Raw genomic sequence first — 21,752 nt, 5'->3', positions numbered from 1 at the left:
CTTTAAACATCTGTCACTCAGAAAAGCTACAAAAATGCTAGAAGGGTATTGTATGGTAATATTTAATTTAACTAGAACCAAAATGAAGAAATGATTGGAGATTAGCTAGAAACCAACCAAAGCTTGCATTGTGCAGGATTGAAAACACTTCCTAATATCAACATCCTTTTGGCTCTTTGATGCATATGGTAGCATCTGGAATTTACTAGGAGCAAAATATATATAGGTTAGTTATAGAAATCAATGATTTCTCACAAATGAATATAAAGAAGCATGAACTCTTTCAAATCTCTCAAGAGATACAACAAAGTATACACAGATATGTAAAACCAAATATTATATACAGTAGTATAAGTATATATCAACTTATGTCTAATAGTCCATTGGAAGCTCCATTTTTATATTCTCTTCTAAATTCCAGTGAATTAATGTTGAATACTCCATGAATATCCCATGATGATTTCTTGCTTTAAACCTTTAGTGGACCATCATCTATAATTTTTCCATTTAGACAAAGCGAGCTGTTTTGCAGATTATCTTTGGCGGCCTCATCAGTAGTAGGATTGTTAATGTATGGCCTTCTGTAAATTATTCTGCACACAACTGTTGTAAGGAACATTTCCATGATCATGAGCTGCTGATTCATATCTGTAACACATGATATTCGAGAAATGTTGTTTAATGTTAATTATAGCCATTACTAATATGCCAAAAAGCAAAAAGAAAGACAAGAACTAGAATGGGAAACCAGAGATGAGCAAGTCAGACGCATTATGATTTGATTTGGAAACTTCATGACTGATGGTGATAAATCTATAGGAATGACATATACAGTATATCTCAAGGTTAATTTATCTGTGGTATTCCACTACCATTTCCAAGGTTTGTCTTGCACAATAAAATTAGGAAAATGGAAAAAAGCATCCTACCTCCAACACCCCCTGGCAAACAACAATGGATCCATAGTCATGCTGCTGCTTATATTACTAGGCAAGATGATCTCTCACTAGTGAAATACTTACTTTGGGAAGTAAAGATAAGAAGTCTTTGAGCACAGCCAAAATCTGAAGACATGAGAATGGCAAGCCTGCTTTTCTAGCAGATTCATACATTGTTTGTAGTGATCAAATAAACTATTGTAGTTTGTATGTTGTTGTATGTACTATTGTATGTAGTTATACCATTATATTTTTCAGCTGTTTGCACCAGCAGGTAGTGCTGCTTTTTAAACTATGGATTACTGTCCAGAAAAAAGTGTGGCATGCTAAACAAATCCTAATATATGAAATCCATGCAGCCAACATTTTCTTTATGTTTTTAGTCTTGGATAGAGTAGAGAAGGATTGGAAACCTTGTCAGGCTTTTATTGCCTGAAGTGAAAGTGAGGGAACATCGCAGACTTTGAGTTGTCACCAGAGCAGGAATAAATGCAAAGTCTTCCAATGTGGAAATGTAGTGGCAACCATCTAATAGAAAATTTCTCTCACTTGGAGGGATTGTCCTGTTGTGTCCATGGGACAGGAAGTAAAGGAGAATCTGTCCAATGGGAAACAGATGACAAAAATAAAGAATAAAAAACACCTGGCAAGATCTTTGGTAAAACCCTCGACTTTATACCAATTAGCACAACAGTTCAGCCACCCAATAGTCATTTTTTAGGGCCAGCATTTTGTGTGCCTCAGCAATGACTGTTCCTCTTTCCTTGTTGTTCAAAGTCTAGGCAGTGCATTATGGTTACAAAGAATTTGATCTGTCACCACGACCACAAACCTCGAACATGCTGGGTACGTCTGAAACCCATGGTGGCAGCAAATGGACCTCATTCCTAGTTTTGCTTCCCTACTGTATCCAAATCTAACAAAAAGAGTTTTGGCTTAATATAAACTTTACGTCCAAGCGATGATAACGACTTTCAAGATTCTGCAGTTCTTGCTATCACACAAACATTATAAAAGTCCTTTAAAAAATGTATGTTCGGCAGACATTTCAAAGCCTGTCCTTCTTGGTGAGACATCTACCTGTTCATGGTTGGTCTTTGGATAGCTTTATACTATAGTAATTCCTGCAGATCTCAGGTCCATCTAGATATGTTATCTACAAATGCTCTCCGTATAGCTCACATACAAGACATTAACAGTGTTATAGCCTCCTCTTTTGTTGTAGAACGATAACCAAACATCGATCACACTACCAAAGTACACAGTAGTCCTGTCTAGCAGAACCTCCCAGCAATATTGTGTGCTGGAATGAGATGATAATAGAGAAAGGACAAGAAGTAGCCAGAAAGCCTTGTCTGTGTGACAGCCAATTATGTGTTGTAGTGCTGTTGAGAACAGAGTTAAACTATCAACCACTTCTCTAGTTCCTATTATTAATATTGTTACACAATCAAACATTTTCCAATTCCCTTTGTTACAAAATATAGCATATCCACAATAACAGGTTAAAATAATGACACCTTTGACTATCATCTGTCATACAGTCTAGGTAGCATTTTCCATTTACATTGCTATGTGTTATTTCTTTTTTTTCTATTTGATTGTTTATATTGTATGTGTTTGGTCTTGAGAGTCACACTTATCTTTGTTGGGTTAAATATTATTTACACTTCTGTCCATTTTATTTATCTGTAGCACATACAATACAAAAGGCCAAGATTAGGGTCCATAATAGTTGTTTGTCTCAGGACTCAAGTCTGTTATTGAATGGTTAACAGGCTGAAAAAATTGAGCTTAAAATTAGAAAAAAAAAAGAAATAATCAGAATTGTCAAGAAAGATGTTTGCTATCTACACACTTAGAAGAATCAGGTAACAAATAAGTCTCCACTACAACATGATGTATAAGAATACTTTTAATCTTCCGAAAATGAAATAGTTTTTTCTAATTTTGGATTGGGTGATCAGTTATAAATGAAAGGTTCTTGATGGTCTGGATGGTTCTGGGAGGGGAACACAGGAAATAACCCCAAGAGTATCAAGAATAAACAGGACATCTTGTTACTTAGACTTATAAGTGCTAGATGAGGCTGTACCCCTATTTTTCACCTTACTTACACCTTGTACTTCACCCCAGTTCCAGTGTCAGACACTCCTGACACATTTAGACCACTCTTTACTGGCCTGGCAGTCATCTGTACCCCCCCCCCCCTTCCTGTTTTCACTGGTTATTGTACATTCTTTGCAACAGCCAGTGTGATCTCTAATATACAAGCAGAAATGCTGGACACATACAGACACACTACATCTATATCATCCTACAAATGTCATAGTAAAATTCATATATTTCCTCATCCATAATTCAGCCCATCCCTTTATCTTAAAGTGACATTAAACTCAGGAGTTAAATCTTAAAAATGCATTCAAGTGCCTTAACTGTTAACAAAAATGTATCTTATTTGTGTATCACTCGGCTGTAGATCCAGGTGCTCACATTGTCCTTCCCTCTGGAGGGTGGCTACTTTTGTTCCCTATGGTCCCTATGTGTATTGTAAAGTAGCCACCGCTCCAAGCTCGCTCTTGGGATGGACTACAATCGCAATACAAATAAGTAAAAACTAAACATGAGATTGTAGTCCATCACAGGAGTGAGCTTGGAGCTGTGGCTACTTGATGACTAACACACACAGGGACCACAAGGAACTAAAGTAGCCACCCTCCAGAAGTAAGGACAGTGTTAGCACCAATTCAGAGATGATATGAGGATCTGCAGCCGAGTGATATACAAATAAGATACATTTTTGTTAATAGTTAAGGTACTTGAATGTATTTTTAAGATTTAACTCCTTAGTTCAGTGTCTCCTTAGTTCAGCTTAAGAAAGGTAAGAGTGCAGATAGAGTGGAAAGTGAAAGTGGAATTGTGTGTTTTAGAGACATCATGCTGGATTCACACATAATCATTTTCTGCCCAACTCATCTTCTGAATAGAGTTTAAAAAGAACATCATTTTTGCCCATTGAGTAGATGTCATATTACATTAGTGACTCCCAGTACATATTTTTAATAGATTAATGCTTTCAAGGAAAAGTGGTTGACATGGACTCCAGTTGATAAGTATACTGCAGAAAGGGGCTAGTGGTTGGAGGGCACTGTATGGATAGGACAGCAAAAAAGGGAGGAAAACGTATTGAGTAGGGAAATAGACAGCTCTAAAGCTGGCCATACACCTTACGATTATCGTATGAAACTTTTCGTCCGATGATCGAACCATCGTACGATTGTCGTACGGCGACCCCATCCTGCCCCGATTATCGCAAGGTTCAATCAGCTGTAGTTAAAGAAAAACACCTGGACAGATTGCGGTAATCGACCGTACGTATTTTCGTTTGCACATGAGCAGTGTTAATCGTACGACTTTTGACGTACGGAAACACCACCAACCTTTGCGAAAATCGTACGATCGACTGAAGTTTTCTAACATGCAGGAAAGACAAAAGTCGTATGATTGTACAGTACTGGCGGTTGCACACTACCCATACACCTTACGATTGTCGTACAAAAGTCGATTGCATACGATTATCGTACGATAATCGTAAGGTATATGGGCACCTTAAGTATGATTTAGGGCCTATGAACTGTGGTTATGCCCCAATCAAACGAGCATACCTTTTATTTTTAATATCAGTCAAAAGCATCATGCAATATCAATTACAGTTAAATAGCAGAATTCTACTATATAAAAAGGTAATAATAATAACAATATAATACAGTATAATAGTATAATATAAAGTTCTAATACTAAAAATGTATATTGTGTGATGTAGTAAGGTCCCCTATTAAATAAAAAGTACTCACATGATGCTCTGGATGGTCCCGGGAGTGGAGGAACACAGGAAATCACCCCAACTGTTCCAAGAATATTGATGGTTGAGATTTGCAGTTGGCTTAAAATAACAATAAACTGTAGAAAAAACAAAGCAACTATAATATAATATAATAACGAAATAATAATAAAAAACACCATAAAGTATTCATATTACACAACATTTTCAAAAGTGTCAAGTAGAGAATCTAAATTAATGGGCAGAAATATAGTAGGTAAAGAGAATATCAATGGCAAAAGTTAGTAAGTAAGTAGATCTTCGTAATGTAAATGTCTTGTAGATATGCTCTCCAGGGAAATGATCTTTCCTTGTCCTGAAAATTCCTTATATATGCATTCATGAATATCTTTAACAGTGATGATTTTCTTTAGCTCTACTTCAGAATTTCTGGAACCTTTTCTCACTCCCCTACCTGAAATGATGTATGATATGTGGCTAACCACTTGGTGTAGTCTAAGTTTTTGTTGAACCAAAGTGTTCTGAAGGTTCTTTTATTGTTCTGCATCAATAATTAGTTACTAAACAAAGTTCATTCAAATGAGATAGATTCATCCAAAACCATCTACTATTTTACTATTGTCTGACATTTTATCTCTGCAGTTGTATACTTCGTTTGCCTATTTATTCCTGTTATGCTTTTGTTAATTTGAAGTGAACCTTTTTATTCCTAAAGCATGTGAACAGACTAGTGGTGTCCATAATCTGTTCTATCATCTGTTCCCAATGCGTTCCTTCTATCTGCAAAATATGCAGCCTAAGCAGACTAAACAGTGCTCTTGCTGGTATGCAAATCATGACTTTTTGGTAATAGTCAGTAGTTAAGATCTGTTGAAAGTGCCTGCTGAACACCATACAGTGTTGTGACCAGTGTAGATAAGATAGGTGCTGGAAGTGGCCGCCATGGATGGTGCCGTGCAGAACCTCACAGATGTGAAGATAGGTCACCAGCACTCCAAAATGCAAAGAGAGTATTGTTTATTACAAATAATGTGACATAGGTCAAAATTGGCAATTTTTCAGGGCCGTACAGAGTCTCTTCCTTAAGGCGACACAGTGACAACATTGTGTGGCCTTCAGAAAGCGACACTGCGTAGCCCTGAAATGTTGCCAGTTTTGACCTTTGTGACGTTATTTGCAATAAACAATACTCTCTTTGCATTTTGGAGTGCTAGTGACCTATCTTCACATCTCAGTAGCTATGATCTCACTTATATCTCTAACCACTTCACCTGGCGGCTAATATATGCTTACTATGTAAGTTGAGTCCATAAGTGGTCCATATTTGGCCACAGTATCTGTAAAAATTGAGAAAGGAAAGGGTTGCTTTAATAAAAACCTGATGCTGGGGTATGTGCTCAGTGCATAAACAGGTGTACTTACATGCTCTCAGGCCCCGTTCACACCTTTCCGTTTTGTCGGGCATTCAACGCTCTATGAACGCTCTACAAAACGTACAACCATGAAAATCCCATTGTTTTCTATGGGCATGGTTCACACCTTTCCGTATTTCCGCCCGTCTGAACGCCCTACAAAACGGCTGACGCCCAAACAAGTGCATGTACTTCTTTGGCCGTTTTGGAGGGCGTTTTCCATTGGGATACAGCCAAGCAGCCTTCAGAATCGCGCGACGATCGCGCAATTGTTTTACCGCGAATCGCGGTAAAAAAAACGTGCGACGGTTGCGCGACAGACGTGCATACGTAAAACACCTAGGTGTGAACCCAGAGTCAAACATGAGATGCAAATGCCCAATCTGTCTGCTTTTAGGTCTATGGGCCCGAGCATGCCAGCTGACTTTCCTAGTCCATCCTAGAATTAGCTAGGTTAGAAAACCTGTCCTGATAGATATTATTCCATCCCTGTGATAAGCAGTATCAAAGGGATGAATAAGTACAATTGTCACTGTCTGCACTTCAGCCTTCTTCCCAGAACCCACCGAATTTTTGACAGCTGCCATGTAAGAGTTGTGCCTAACAGCGGTCAGATAACACTGGCTAACTCAACTACTTTTAAAGGTTTATGAGCACTTTATGGCAGAACAAGTGTTTCTGGTTGTGTTTATCTGTCAGTTACCATGTTCACATGTCCAGCAGCCCTCTTATATCAATGCTTATAAGGGGTTAAGTAACCTCTGCACAAGTCTTATTACTTTTCAATAACTTACCTCATAAGCAGCAAATTTGGCAATAATATTCTTATCTCCTAAGACAGATTTGACGAGATTGAACAAAATTCCAACTGCCCAGAGTGCAGTGAGTGTAACCACTCCGAGAAGCACACTGAAATAAATCGTAGCAGATTGTGCACGTGACTGCAAGAGAATATATTATAGAAGTCATTTTTCTAGAATTATTACACAATGATGCCACAAATAAAGGAACGATCAGTGATCTCTAATAGCGATTCAGAGTAGAAAATGTCTAACTTGAAGCACAATATCAGGCTGAGGTGCTCTGACTAGGGTCTCTTCCCTCCCTTTATTTTTTCTCTCTTCTTCTCTGTCCCTCCTCCCCCTTTCTCCTTCCCCTTCCCCTATTGATGCTTATAAACAGATCCCGGTCACTAATCCCCATGTGTATCTGTGGAGTTTGTCAATTTGCACTGTAGTGGCGGGACATCTTTAGCAAGTATGCACGAGTTCTTCCTCGAGTTATCATGTGGGGATACTCTGGGGATACAGTTTACTATTCCTTTGGGATATTGCGCTGAATATTTACCTGGCTTCACTTGTTGTACAAAGCTCTTCATATATATATATATACGTGTTAATTATGTTTATTGTCTCAATAAACTTATTTCTTGGAAAATCATTCTCGAGCTATAGAACTGACGTGTGACAACTGCAGTGTCACACCTCAGCTCTAACTATGGGGAGGAGTGTATTTAACTCTCCCCATAGTTCTCCTTTAATAAATAGGGCTAAAGATAGAGACAACAACTTTTTTTGCTAAGATGACTGAGCTGTCAGGGGAACACCTTAGAACGCTAGACACCTGAGGGCTACTCTAGGGAATATGATCTGTTAATCTCACATAACCTGCGGATTGCGAAGGTCGTTATACAGCCCTGAGCTGCCCACAAACCTTCAATGGTTTGTGATGTTTGCTAAAAAATATTTTTTCTGGCGTACAATGATTATAGTCAGTGCTAGACTGCGCATTAATAAGCAAATACAGCCAAACTGAACACGTGTTCAGCAGTACATCCTATCATTTAATGCTGTTAAGTGTTGGATAAACAGGCCTGAGCTGATGATACCAGAGGGTTTCACATGACTCAAAAGCAAGTGTAGCTGCTGTATAGATAAATACCTTTTTATAACAGTCCCAAATTAATAGAGTAGGTCCTGTTTAATTTGCATCAGATGTCACTTACCTACACAGCAGCCATACTTAATGCAGGTACCAATGAACCCTATGACCGGCATTATTTTAAAGGAGTTCTAAAGTATATATCATCAGCATTGTAACAGGAATACATACTATAGTTGTTTTTGATGAAGCGATCAAAGCTTACTTGAAAAAAAAAATCCCTATTATGTAGAGCAGAGGCAAGCAGATTTCGGCCTTCCAGCTGTAGTAAAACTACAAATCTCGTTTTGCATCTGCCTCTGGGAGTCATACCTGTGGCTGCCAGAGTCTTGCAATTAGACATGTAAACTGCAGAAAAATTCGGTTTGGTTCGGATGTTTCGGGATTCAGATGCGAAATTCAATTCATTCGGATTTCGGATTCAGAGGAATTCCAAATTTTCGTTCGTTTCGGAGGAGTTTACGAATATTCGTTGCAAATACCACAGAAAATCATATGCAGATATTAATACTAAAGCTGAATCTCCTAGACCCGAATGGCATTTGGGATCCGAATTGCATTAGGGAGCTCCAGAATGCCATTTGGGTCTGGAAGCCATATACATATATAACTAAAGCCGAGGCTCCCAGACTCGAATGACATTCGGGAGCTCCCTAATGCAATTCAGAAATTCAGATCCCAAATGCCATTCGGGTCTGGGAGCGTCGGATTTAGTATCATATGTACAATATATACTGAACACGAATTTTCATTACGCCAACATATGAGCCATATACCATATGGCTCCCATGTTGCCGTATCGAAAATTCGTGTTCAGACCCTTTCGGATGCATTAAACCAAAAAACACATCTGATTGGCCAGAAAAGTCACAGGTTCGATTCAGTTTACTTTTTGAACAAAATTCAGACAGGATACGAAATTTAGAAACGCAAATTCCAATTCGGATGCATTGGGATTCGGAAAATCAGATGTTTTCCAATGTCAGAATTTCGGAAAATTCGATCAAATTTTGATTCGGGACGAAAAGAATCGCACATCTACTTGCACTGCCTAATGAGATTTGTAGTTTCACCACAGCTGGAGTGCTGAAGTTTGCCTACGCCTGATGTAGAGAGTGCTGCCCCCTGTCTGCCCATCACTTTCAACAAGTTCCCGGTCTCGCAGATTGCTTTGCGTCTCTTTCTCTGCTGCTTGATGTAATACGATCTTGATTTCTCAAGACTACACAGCCCATCATGCATTGCTTTCAGCAAGCAATGATAATGTTACATTGTTCAGATGTCGTGTTGTAGTTCAGAAGGCAGGCTCTGTGAGAGCTGTGGCACTAAAAAGTGCATATTCACAGGGCTTCAGAGTGTCATTGTGTCACTGTAAACGCAAGTGAGAGTACAGCCTATGGGCATCTTCAAAGGGTAAGTTTACCAACTTATTAGGAGTGGGATAGAACGTATGGAAATTCTCTATAGAAATACATATTTCCTTTTCGCTTTTGACCACAGATACCCTTTAATTCTTCAAACAAAGCAAAGCCGTGTATATTTAGCCTTAGAAGATCAGCCAGTAAATTACTCACATCACCAAGTGTGTAAGTTCCATTAGTCCAAAGAACAACTTGCAAAAACATAAGCACTGGCCGAAGCAGTGCAAGCTGAAAGGTCCCCAACTTCAGGACAAATAAGGTAACCCTGTATAATTGGAAACAACGTTAGTCTTGTATCTCTTATTTTTGATATTCCTTATGTTAATTCCTCAGGGCTTCTTCATACAGAAAGCGTGTGCGTTCCAGAGCGGTAGCTTTTTAGGTCGGGAGGGGGCGTGGCGTGCATTGAATTCAATGGCACCACTTCCACGCCCCCCACCCCCCCCCACCCGCATTGTGGTCGAACGTGTGGCAAAACTTTGCCAGCGTTCCATTCTGGGGGGGGGGGCGTGGAAGCGATGCCATTGAATACAATGCACCGCCACGCCCCCTCCCGCCCCAAAACGCAAGGGGAAGTTTCTCAGCGGTCGCGGTGCGTTCCAGCAGCTACCGCTCTGGAGCGCACACGCTTTCGGTGTGAACGAGGCCTAAGGCTAGCATACTAAAGAATTGACATTTCTTTGCACAGTTGATACATTTTAAAGCCTTGTATCTTTTTTTTATATTTTTGAGTAGGAAAATAGATAAGGGAAATTAGAAAGAAAAATAAAGACAACTGGAAACACTGGTAGAAAAGGGAGTATACTCTGGTCTGGTTTTAAAGCACCTAAGGAGTTAAAGCCGAACTTCATGGAAACGTTTTCTTAACTCTTTCAGTGGGGCTACCCCTGCACTGCAAGGGATTAGTGCTCATTTTTAACACGGTAAAAAAAAAAAACGTTATCCACCCGATCATCTGAGCCGGCTTGCTCTTAGACTGCTCCCTCCAGTCTCTCTCCTCCTACACTGCAGCAATGGCATGTCCCTCAGCGTTTTGGTATAAGGGACCTTTTACCGCTGCAGCAGAGGGGGAGAAAGTCTGGAAGGACCGGTCTAAGAGCAAGCTGGTGCCAAGGATCAGCTGGGTATATCCTTGTTGTTTTTGAACCTAGACAAAAATGAGCACTTAGCCCTTGCAGTGTGGGGCAGGGACGTGTGGTCTGGGGAGGCAGGTGAGGCAGAGCCTCACCTAGTACTATGAAGGAAAAAGCTGTCAGCTTCAAGTCTGAAGCTGACAGCTTTTTCTCCATTCAGAGCGGCTTGTTACAGGTTACACAGCAGGGAAAGCCTCCCCGCTGTGTAACCTGTCATGGAGGGAGCGATGCCTGTTAATTACAGGCGCCGCTGCATCCGGCTTTTGACAGCTAAGTTAGGTTACACAGCAGCGGGCTTCCCCACTGCTTGTGTAACCTAACCTAGTGAGGCAAGAGCTGCAACAGCCTCTACTCTATGTTAGAGTCTTGAGCTCTGTGGATAATTTGGACCAATGGCAAAGCGCCATTGGTCCAAGCTGTCCAATCAAACAAACAGAGGGGAAAAAAACCACTGAGGACATCGATCTCAATGCCTCACCAGTGATGAACAAGTGAGGGACAGGGAGGCTCCTCCCTGGCTCCTCCCTTCTCCCTCCTCCACACATAGCTAGATGACTGGGTTGGGGGCGGGGCATTGGCAGGTTGGGGCAGTACTGAGGCGGGCAGGTGGAATGCCTCACCCAGCACAGAACACACTGCACATCACTGGTGTGGGGGTAGCTCCACAGCAAGTGTTAAGGGAAATTTTCCCTGGCGTTCTGTTGTAAGGCTGAGTTCACACCTGGGCGTTTTTCAGCGCTGATCCAAGTGCTGAAAAACGCTCAGCAAGTGAAATCCCATAATTTCCTATGGGCATGGTTCCCACCTGTGCGTATTTGAAAAACGCCCTATGCCCAAACAAATACAGGAGCTTCTTAAGGGCGTATTTCAGCGCGTATCCATTGGTATTCCCGAGTGTGGCTCGGGGTTAACAAAGCGGTAACCCCGAGCCACACTCAGGAATACAGCGTACAGGTCTTACCTTGTCTGCAATCCCCGCTGTGTCCTCCGGCCGCTGCCGTCTTCCGGGTTCCGTCCCTTGCGAGTGGACACGTCGCAGGGGGGCGGAACCGGCGGGAAGTTTGAAAGTAAAAAAAAAATAACAGAAAAAAAGATAGAGAAAATAAATGAAATTTTTTTTAAAATCATAGCGCCAGGGAGGTATAAAAACGAGCGCCGAACGCGCGTTTCACTGAACGAAAAAACGTGCTAAAAAACGCTCTAAAAACGAGCTGACAAACGAGCTGAAAAAACGCGCCTATAGTACGCCCAGGTGTGAACCCAGCCTAAGTGATCAGTCACATTTAATGCTATTAGTAATTGTACCTGAGCCAAAGTCAGCAATGTTGGAAATACAACAGCTAGAGATCTCACTGCTTCATCTAAACATATAACCAACAAGCACGACCTTATATAACCTTTGTTCTTTTTTAAACCAGTCTTTCGTAGTAAAAGGGTTTGTTTTTTCCCCTACTGTTTAATGGGTGCAATTTGATTTATTTAGAATTAAAATACTTCTAGTTTTGCATCATAGTTTTCATCACCAATAGCTAAGCATTATTCATACTATGGGTGATGCTTTAAACCCTTGGCTTTTTCACATGGTGAGTCCATTTTTTTTTATTTTGACAAAGTTTACTATAGAGCCCTCTTCCCAAGCCACAAATTTTCTGAGAACCTATTGGAAAAAAATACTATTCTTACTTGTGTACATTGCACTCTACAGTATGTCTGAAAATGTTTATTAAAACTACATTTTCAAAAATCAAAAACAAGAATATGATTGACCCCCAAACCAGAATATTACCTGCAAAATGACCACTGTATTAAAAGGCCAAATTGTGTTGGATTACTAAATAAATGTGTCCAGGCATAAAGGTACTGTAGCTAAAGTGTTTGAAAAATTCTGTACCTTTATTTTCAACGCTACAGTTTTCACTTATGTGGTTTCCAGCAGTGGGTTCTTAAGTGCCCACACACACTTTGCTGTTCTGCTGCGTTGGGTTAGCGTGTATTATTTTGCTTATAATGTGCATAACATCAATTAAATGGGCTGCCAACAAACCGGAATGTACAAAAACATTAGACATGTACCATTCTTTGCAACGCGGTGCACTACAATGCCCGGTAGTGTGTTATCCTGCATTGCAGTGCTTTCCGTTGCAGGTTGGCAAGGTATGTTTGGGTGCCATTAAAAAATGAATGGCACCACATTGCACATGTATGTTACTGCACCTCGATAGTGCGAATGGGCCCTAAATCTCTTGTTGCAGGTCATCTGTAGTTTCCATAAGGGAAAGTTGTTACACAGTGCAATCCATGTAAACAGACAATAGCTGCATTATACTTGACTTAACAAAAAAAAGATCCCTCCCTTCCCTCTCTCAATTCATTATAAGGTTCACTTGTGGTCAAAGCCCCACTGATACGTATCCAAGAATCGAGATGATGGACCTGCCTACAATGGCCTGGGGTGTGCAAAAGTAAAAGGTAACTAAAAAAAAGGGGGTGAGGCAGGTGGGATGACGGCCACGAGCCACAGGTGAGAGTGGGAGAAGGAGCAGTTTAAATGTGTGGGGCTCCTCCCACAAATCCGGCTAATTAATTAGCCTACCACTTAAAATAACTAATAAAAATGCATTTAGGAACAGATGTGTGAACGGGCCCTTTAGGGAACATACATGTTTAGCATACCTGTTAATATTTGTCCGTGGCAAGCACACACAACAGCAGCAAAGTGGGCCTGTGTGGAGCTGAAGTTTTTGTGTTTCAAACCTCTTCAGGAATGCTCTTCTCCCACCACATTCATTTACCAGCATGAGTTGAAACTGGTGTATAACAATAGCAAGAATCCTTTAATAAGAGTAAAAAAAAATATTATTTATAGTGGGGTGCCATAACTATAGAAAAAAATTAAACTTTTATAGAATTTTTTTTTCTAATTGCAGTGTTATCAACAGTAATAGAAATGTATTCTCTGCTGAAGCAGGAAGGAACATAATGTCCTTACCTCCACTCTATTCAAGCCTGAACCGGCAATCTGGCAGCTCTGGCAATCAGATAAGTTAAATAATTGTTTTCCCCCAACGGCCACTGTGGTTGATGGGCTTGTTCCTCCTTTTGGTGACATACAAGCCAGCTGGAGAAACTACAGTGGCCCTAGGGCAGGGGGGAGGGTGAAGAAATAATTCTACACACCTCACACCTAGAGATATAGAATACTTGCCATTGCTGGGGAGCGTGGAAGGGGCAGCTTTTCCATACACAAGCAAGTATTTCCACGTTTCTTTTACAGATGAGCTATTGGGTAAAAGTGGTGACAGTGTTAAAGCTGAACACCAACATCTGGGGGGTACAAAAAAATTGGGTGATATATGTACATTATACCTCTTTACCCCAGCAGTTGGCACTCTTCACTACTCCCCAATGCTCCAACCATGTGGATGGGCCCTCGGCATCCTCACATACAATGTATTGCATTGTAAACACGCATTAAGGTGCAAATACTGTGTTACCACAATGTACTGGAGTCTAACATTGCACTAGCCTGTAACTTTCAGAGTTTCATTTAGTGCAGTATGACCCAGGGGTACGGGGGTGTTACTGTGCGTGCGGTGGGGGTGTGGGTGGGTTATTGATGTATTGATTTATTTTTTCATCTGTTTTGATCATTTTTACACTCAGGTAAATTACATCATGTAGGTGAAACTGGAAACTATGATTTTGCCCTAAATTTTGCCCTAAAGAGGAACTTTACATTTTTCTTTAAAATGACAACAATGGCACCTTTAGAAATGTTTAGTAATGACAATCCACAAACGGATACTTCTAGGCATCTTTTATTCTTTGCACACCTCATTTTTATTTTCCTCCCCAGTCTTCTTACAATGGTAATTTTTATTAAGGGCAGATAAACTCATCTCCCTTTACTTCCTGGAACTCTGGCACATGTGACTAGGACATGTGACCATGCACATCATCTCAGGGGAGGAAAATGCCTTTCCCTGAGATCTCATGAGATTTTGCAGTTTACAGAATAGATTTTCCAGCAATGCACTGTGATGTAACCTTCCCATGGTGCATCTCTCAGGCATGGGCTACATCACTAATGCCTAAGATGACCAGGAAGTGAAAAACCAATAATTCTAAGTAAAATAAAAATATGTTTGTTTACCTAATGAATGTAAGATGATTTTATATCAGCATGCAGAGCTGCACTCTGATATGATTTTTAGAAAAAGGGGGTTAAGGTCCACCTTAATGCTTGAAGAATACACTGTGCTCCTGAAACACTGACCGTAGAAAATGCATAACAATATCAGAGATATGAATATATATCAAGATCCTTCCCATACATACACAGAAGCAGTGAAGTCTGTGAACATAGTACTCCTAGGAATCCACATTCCCACACATGATGTTACAGCAATTATCTGCAAACACAAAGACAAGATTGTATTTAAAAAAAAAAACCCATACATTGCAGACAATCAGACATCTTTCATTTTCTGATATATCAGATTAAAGTATTTTGGCTCACTGATCACTATCGTTAGGTGCTTATTAGGGGCATAATATTTCTACTCCAAAGGGATCATATGGATTCAATTGCTAAAGGTCTTGGAGTTTAGACAAAGATCCATGTAAAGACATTTTTACATAAAATATACAGGGTGTGATATAAGTTTTTTATATGCCTGTCAGTTGGTATATGTAGGCCAAACAACCCACCAGGAATGTATCAGAATTAACAAACACAAAAATTTAATTTACATATTTCTACAAGGAAACAGGAAGATTTTTCCTCCTTGCATGATAAGAAATAGTAATGAGCATTAATCTAGAAGTAAGTTCATTGACGCATCTTTTATAAGACTTTTCAAGAACTGTAAAAAACCTGGGACTCTCTGGCTGGCATCGCGCCCAGCTCCTGGCAACCAGTGACGTCACTGGTTGTGAAAAGCTGGGTTGGAAGCTAGGGGCGCAATTTGTTGTAGATACGCCTCTGCTGATGGCAGCTATAACATTTTGTATGGTTTGGGATTTCCAATCAATTTCTGTTTGACAGAAGTCACCAGTAAAAATCATGGGGGGGGGGGTGGTCATAGACACAGCGATAAAAACCTTAAAAATGGTTTAACCCTGCCATGCAAACATAGAAAAACAGGTATATGACCTGGAATAAGAAATGGCCTGCACAACCACATGGCTTATATGCCTGGCAGGTTGGACTTTTATCTTTTGGGGATGGGGCTCTTTTTTTAACTTTTGGGGAAATAAAAGAAAAGAAGCAACAGCAGTTTCAAACCTGTCAAATAGAGCTGGGTGACCTGCCAGGTTTGTAACTCTGCTCATCTCTAGTCTTTGTGTACCGTCAATAAAGGACTTAAAATGATATCAGTTGTACTTACTGGAGCACCGGCATTTAACCAGATGATGATTGATTTTTTGTTTCCAGGGATATGGTTGTATAGATAATATGCTTCTTCTATGAACACTATCACTGAAACTGCTGTCATAAATGTTAGAATGGCAAACAGCAACTGTCCAGTGGTGTCAAGTCCTAGGAAATAAAATAACAGAATTATAATAACACTAGTGCAGTGGTACATTTCTGTAACAATAGTTAATCAATATACATAATGGTGATATATACCAGGTACAACTGTATTTATTATATGAAAATAGGTCCATGACTCTTGGGATTCAACTGAGAAAAGGTTATTTTCTGCAATACTTCCAGGGCCAGATTTCCATTTCGGGCACCTGTATGCACAAATGGTAATCTGCTTAGCCTGAGCCAGTGCCAGTGGCATAACTACTGCCACAGCGACCCACGAGGTCGCTATGGGGCCCAGGGCAGAGGCAGGCCAGGTCAGCAGGCCAGGGCCGAGCAGCAGAGGTGTAAGAGGCCGGGGCCCAACATCGCCAGTCCAGCAGCGGAGGAGGAGAAGGCCAGGGCCCAGCAGTAATGGTCGGGCGATGGAGGTGAAGGAGGCCGGGGCCCAGCAGCGGATGGATCGAAAGGCAAAGGGACCCCAAACAGCCTACCTGAAACCCTGCAGAGCCCATTATAAAGATTCTCAGGTAGGCTAAGCAGGGTCTCTGGTATGTGTGGGGTCTCAAGTGGGCTTTGCAGGGTCTCGGGTGGGCTGTGCGGGGTCTATGGTGGGCTCTGTGGGGTCTATGGTGGGCTATGCCGGGTCACTCTCAGGTGGGCTGTGTGGGGTCTCATGTTAGCTGTGCAGGGTCTGTGGTATGTGCGGGGTCTTAGGTGGGCTCTGCAGCATCTCAGGTGGGCTTTGCAGGGTCTACGTTGAGCTTTGCAGGGTCTCAGGTGGGCTCTGCATGGTCACTCTTAGGTGTGGTCTGCAGGGTTACTTTAAGATGGGCTTTGCAGGGTCACTTTCATGTGGGCTCTGCAAGGTAACTCTCAGGTGGGCTTTGTGGGGTTTCAGATGGGCTCTGCAGGGTCTTTGGTATGTGCTGGGTCTCAGGTGGGTTGTGCAGAGTCTATGGTGGGCTGTGCGGGGTCTAAGGTGGGCTGTACGGGGTCTCCGGTGGGCTCTGCGGGTCTAAGGTTGGCTCTGCATAGTGATCTCTTCTTCGGCTCTGACGTCAGAGTGAGCAGGAAGAGAGCCGAAGAGAAGAAGATAGTGCAGGCATGGGAACTTGTTCTGGAGGTAGGTACTTTTTTTGGTGGGGCAGTTTGGGGGGCCCCAAACAAAATTTGATTTCTAGTTACACCTCTGGCCGGCACCCTTACCTGCTCCAAGACCCGCCGGCTTTCACATATGCCGAGAAGGACCCCGTTGTCGCGTAAGGCTATCTTTACAGGGCAGGGCCTTACACAGTCCCAGGGTCCTTCCTCTGCATTTGGGGAAGCCGGCGGTTCCTGTAGGCACCGTTGGTCTTGGAGCAGGAGGGTGCATTTTAAATGCTATTGTCGGTGTATCTTGACACAACACCAGGAATTAGGTAGAGTAGGTACTTGCACAGTGCCCCTTTATTGAGGGCCCCTGTAGGTACGTGCCTAATGGTAAATCCAGCCCATAAGATGACTGACTTCAGAGAACACAAGGGTACATGGTATTTATAAGCGTTGGCTCCTCTGGGGGACCATGACCACGGCATAGGAGCTCACCACAGAGCCCCTTGAGCAGACGAAGAACGCCGTTCTTCGCCTGCTCTGTATGATTACTGAGACCGTGGCGCTGTAATCACAGCACCACCTGTCTCAGCGGTCACTAACTGCAGCTTCTGTCACAGAATCCCTGTCACAGAATCCCTGCGTCCTATGGTCTGGAGTGCCTTATAGAGCGCAAAATACGGTATATACACTAAAAAACAGAAGAGCTGAAACATAAATAAAGCATTGAATATATGTAATTACCCTTTCTGAAAGGTTTGTGTGGTTTTTTTTAAAGTCACATTTCCTGTCAGCTGAACAGTAGTCCTAAAAAGTGCCTTTTACAGCATTGGACTCTGTGTCTAATTACAAAACACTCCGGAATCCCATCAGAGTTGGGCAGATTGTTCAAGAGAAGTAAGGAGCCTGGGCTTGGTGCTGCTGAGTTCACCTGAGTGGGCCCGAGCCCGCAAAGTATCCTGGCATGTGATGGACTACAATCTCAATACAAAAGAGTAAACCAATCATGAGACTGTAGTCCATCCAAGGAGCGAGGTTGGAACTGTGGCTACTTTACAACACACACAGGGACCATGGGGAAAAAAAGTAGCCACCCTCCAGAAGGAAGGACAGTGTCAGCACCAATTCAGAGATGATTTGAGGATCTACAGCTGAGTGATACACAAATTAGATACAGTGTTGTTAATAGTTAAGCTACTTGAATGCATTTTTAAGATGTAACTCCTGAGTTTAGAGTCCCTCCAATTGTAAAAAAAAAAAAATATCTAAACGTTTTTAAACGCTTTCCAATATAAAGCATACATGAGATGTTTATAAAGAAAGCTGGGGTTTCTCTTTTGTTATATATGTATTCACTGAAATCAGTTCTTATAGTAAGAATAGTAAAATAGCGATAGTATTTATGATTTAAAGATTTAACTCAATATAGTGGCGTATTTCATCATATCTGGTTAATGCATCAGATTGTGTCTCTACTAAATGTATCTAATGGACACCGAGTGGAATACAACAAGGGTCAATTGCAAACAATTGCAATGCTAAATCGTAAATAATTGAATGTCACAAAGATCAGTGGCATGGATCGTTTGTGCTGATGCTTTATGTGATAATTGCAGACTTTGTGCACAGGCAGCTTTTAGCATTGCCCACTTTCATAGGTTTATAGATTTTTGCTAACATGTTCCTTCTACATTATTTTTTGTTTTTTTTAATCTGAAACCCAAACCTGATAAAAATTAAGAATCCATTCCCCACCAATGGATAGTAATATAATGTGTAACATAATCTGGGCCTGCAAGCTTTTTTTAAGTTAGCTTTTTTTCTTTGAGGGCCTTTTTACACCATGTCCAGACCAGATCTGAATACGTTTCTGCAAACGCATTGCCATGGGCTTTCAGGTGCGGTCCAATGTGTTTGCATGCCTTTTTGTGCATTCCAGACCAGAAAAAATATGACATGCAGTACTTTTTTGAAAATACTCGAACTGAATGCAATGGTGCAAACTAAGCTCAGAAATACCATAGGAATAGGTTTTTGGACCAGACATAAACGTTCTGGTCTGGATCTGGTTTGAACACGATGTGAAACAGGATAATTCCACCTTTTCCAAAAAAATTATAAATGCACGTTTCTTCATAAAAGAACAAATAGGCACTTGTTATTTTTTTGCATAGGAGAAAGTAAAGCATTGAAACCGTGATGAGTGGATGCTCTGGCAATGCAATGCTCTGGCCCCTGCAGACTGAGGTAGGGACATGCAGTAATATGAACAGGAGGAGGAGTCAATTGAATTTTGTGGTGATGTTACTGCACTTGTATTCTATTGAAACTACAAGTCCCTCTGACGCGGTGACTGAAGGGACTTGAAGTTTCTCCATTCACAGATCATGTGACAACAGCAGCAGGCTGCAGGGAGAAGAACCCGACGATTCAGGTGAGTGGGGGGTCAGAGTGGGTGGGTGTTCTGCTATCTGACCATGTTTCATGTTACACCCTCAATATGGCTGCGACATTAAACATAGTCAGAAAGTTGCACTTAAATTTTAAGTCAGTCCATTCTTAAATACAGTTAGTTATTATTATTATTATTATTATTATTATTATTATAGTTTATTCATACTTAGCCATTTTATGCCATAGCACTTTACAGCAGATAGTACAGAAATCATAGATATATTTTAAGAACAGTAATGCTCTGTTTACATCTATATGTGTTGTGGGCGTAGGACATTTTATATGCTTCCCGTTCACCCCCATTTAGTGTGCATTTTACAGAAAAAAGGCACCAAAGATACAGCAAGCAGGACTTTTATTCAATGCACCACAATGAACACATGGCCTGCCTCAACAGGATTTTAGTTCACCTCGGTACTGCTTCTTTTCCCAAACAAGTCAATCAGCATGCAAAAGCAGCTTCACCAGGTTGAAAAGGCTTAGAAGTAGGTCAAATGCAGGTCAGAAGGAGGTTACTTGCAAGTCAAAGGACTCGAGATAAAAAATAAAACAAGTTAATCCAGTTATGTTTTTACCAGAAAAATCAGTAAATGTAGCAGTGGCATAACTTTAGCCGTAGCAGCCCAGGCGGCTGCTATGGATCCTGGGGGTGGGAGCAGTGGTGTATTTAGTTTTTCTGCTGCCCTAGGCAGGACTAAACTCAGGCACCCCCAATCTAAATTTGCCCCACCCCTTCCTGTTTAAAACATTTTGTGTAACCTATCAGTTGCTGGATACAGCCCACCTGAGACCCCACATAGCCCACCATAGACCCTACACAGCCCACCATAGATCCTGTACAGCCCACCTGAGGCCCTGCAAAGGCCTACCATAGACCACGCACATCCCACCTGAGACCCTGCACAGCCCACCATAGATCCTGCACAGCCCACCTGAGACCCTGCACACCCCACTACAGACCCGCAAAGCCCACCATATATCCTGCACAACCCACCGGAGACTCTGGTGGGCTGTGCAGGATTTATGGTGCAGGTCCTCAGGTGGGCTGTGCCGGGTCACTTTCCCCGCACACATCTTACCTGCAACTCCCCAGCCTCCCTCTGGGATATCCCACAATCAGATCGTGGGGTATGGGCATCCCAGAGCAGAGCTAAATATCCCAACATGCCTCCGCCACTGGGAGTCATGTCTGGAAGGGTCAGTCTTGCAATGCTTAATAGGATTGTAGTTGGGCTGGGCCCCTCTCACATCTCTTCTGTCTGCACAAGCTATGTAAAGCACAGTGATTATGTCACTGCTAATTTTACAAGGTGATAATTGGGTTTTCAAAGGCATTTGGTGCACACAAAGTAAATTAATATCCTGTGTGGCTATGGATGGCTGGAGTTGCCCACCCCTGCACCCCTATATCACTGATTACTATGTAGCGTCCGACATTCTGAGAAGTGTTGTTTCACTGGCTAGGTTGCAGGACTCATAACGTGGCTACAGCAAGTGGGATTCTGTAAGCACACACAATACAGACTGCCATCCTGTGGTTAGTTGTGAGAGAAGACACTAGTGGCAGGGTTTCTTTAAATGTGAAAAATGCTTGCAGCTTTGTTACAAGTCCTCAGGTTAAAGTTGAAGTTCACTTGTGTCAATCACCTTTACCGATACTAGCGAGAACCATAAAGATGTAGCAAAGCAGGCGTGGCGCTCTTTACTAGTCACAGGCTATTCACCTCTTCTCACCTTTGTCTTTTTATAAGTGCCAAGGAAAACAAATATATAGGAAACAAATGGCAGAACAGAGTCTACTGTTTACTTCTGCTACTATGCTACTTTATTTATCCCGCAGGGAGAAAACTTTGCACTGGGACATAATAACCAAGAAGTCCTTTAAATCCATACCCTTCTTTGGCAGAACACAACGTTTTTCTAGCTGAGGTACAGTATGAATTGTATAGTTTCCTTCAGAAGCATCCCAATCCTTTTTGAAGAC

The 21,752-nt window shown here is 41.6% G+C and overlaps 1 protein-coding gene across 1 annotated transcript in view; it reads right to left on the bottom strand.

The window, feature by feature from the left end:
- Window positions 1-287: 287 nt before the first annotated feature.
- LOC108790794 (organic solute transporter subunit alpha-like) overlaps window positions 288-21,752 on the bottom strand; it is a 27,833-nt gene continuing 6,368 nt past the window's right edge. Inside the window, exons 2-8 of the mRNA XM_018561142.1 lie at window positions 16,077-16,228; window positions 15,025-15,098; window positions 13,360-13,518; window positions 9,707-9,818; window positions 6,986-7,132; window positions 4,793-4,898; window positions 288-648 (exon numbers count right to left, since the gene is read on the bottom strand). Coding sequence (XP_018416644.1) covers window positions 470-648; window positions 4,793-4,898; window positions 6,986-7,132; window positions 9,707-9,818; window positions 13,360-13,518; window positions 15,025-15,098; window positions 16,077-16,228 — 929 coding nt within the window. The 3' untranslated portion in view covers window positions 288-469. The remainder of the gene's footprint in view (window positions 649-4,792; window positions 4,899-6,985; window positions 7,133-9,706; window positions 9,819-13,359; window positions 13,519-15,024; window positions 15,099-16,076; window positions 16,229-21,752) is intronic.

Source organism: Nanorana parkeri, unplaced genomic scaffold, assembly GCF_000935625.1.
Source record: "Nanorana parkeri isolate BGI_ZX_2015 unplaced genomic scaffold, ASM93562v1 scaffold503, whole genome shotgun sequence".
Taxonomy (NCBI): domain Eukaryota; kingdom Metazoa; phylum Chordata; class Amphibia; order Anura; family Dicroglossidae; genus Nanorana; species Nanorana parkeri.
The sequence above is the reverse complement of the archived record's forward strand: the minus strand, read 5'-3'. Positions and strand labels throughout refer to the sequence as shown.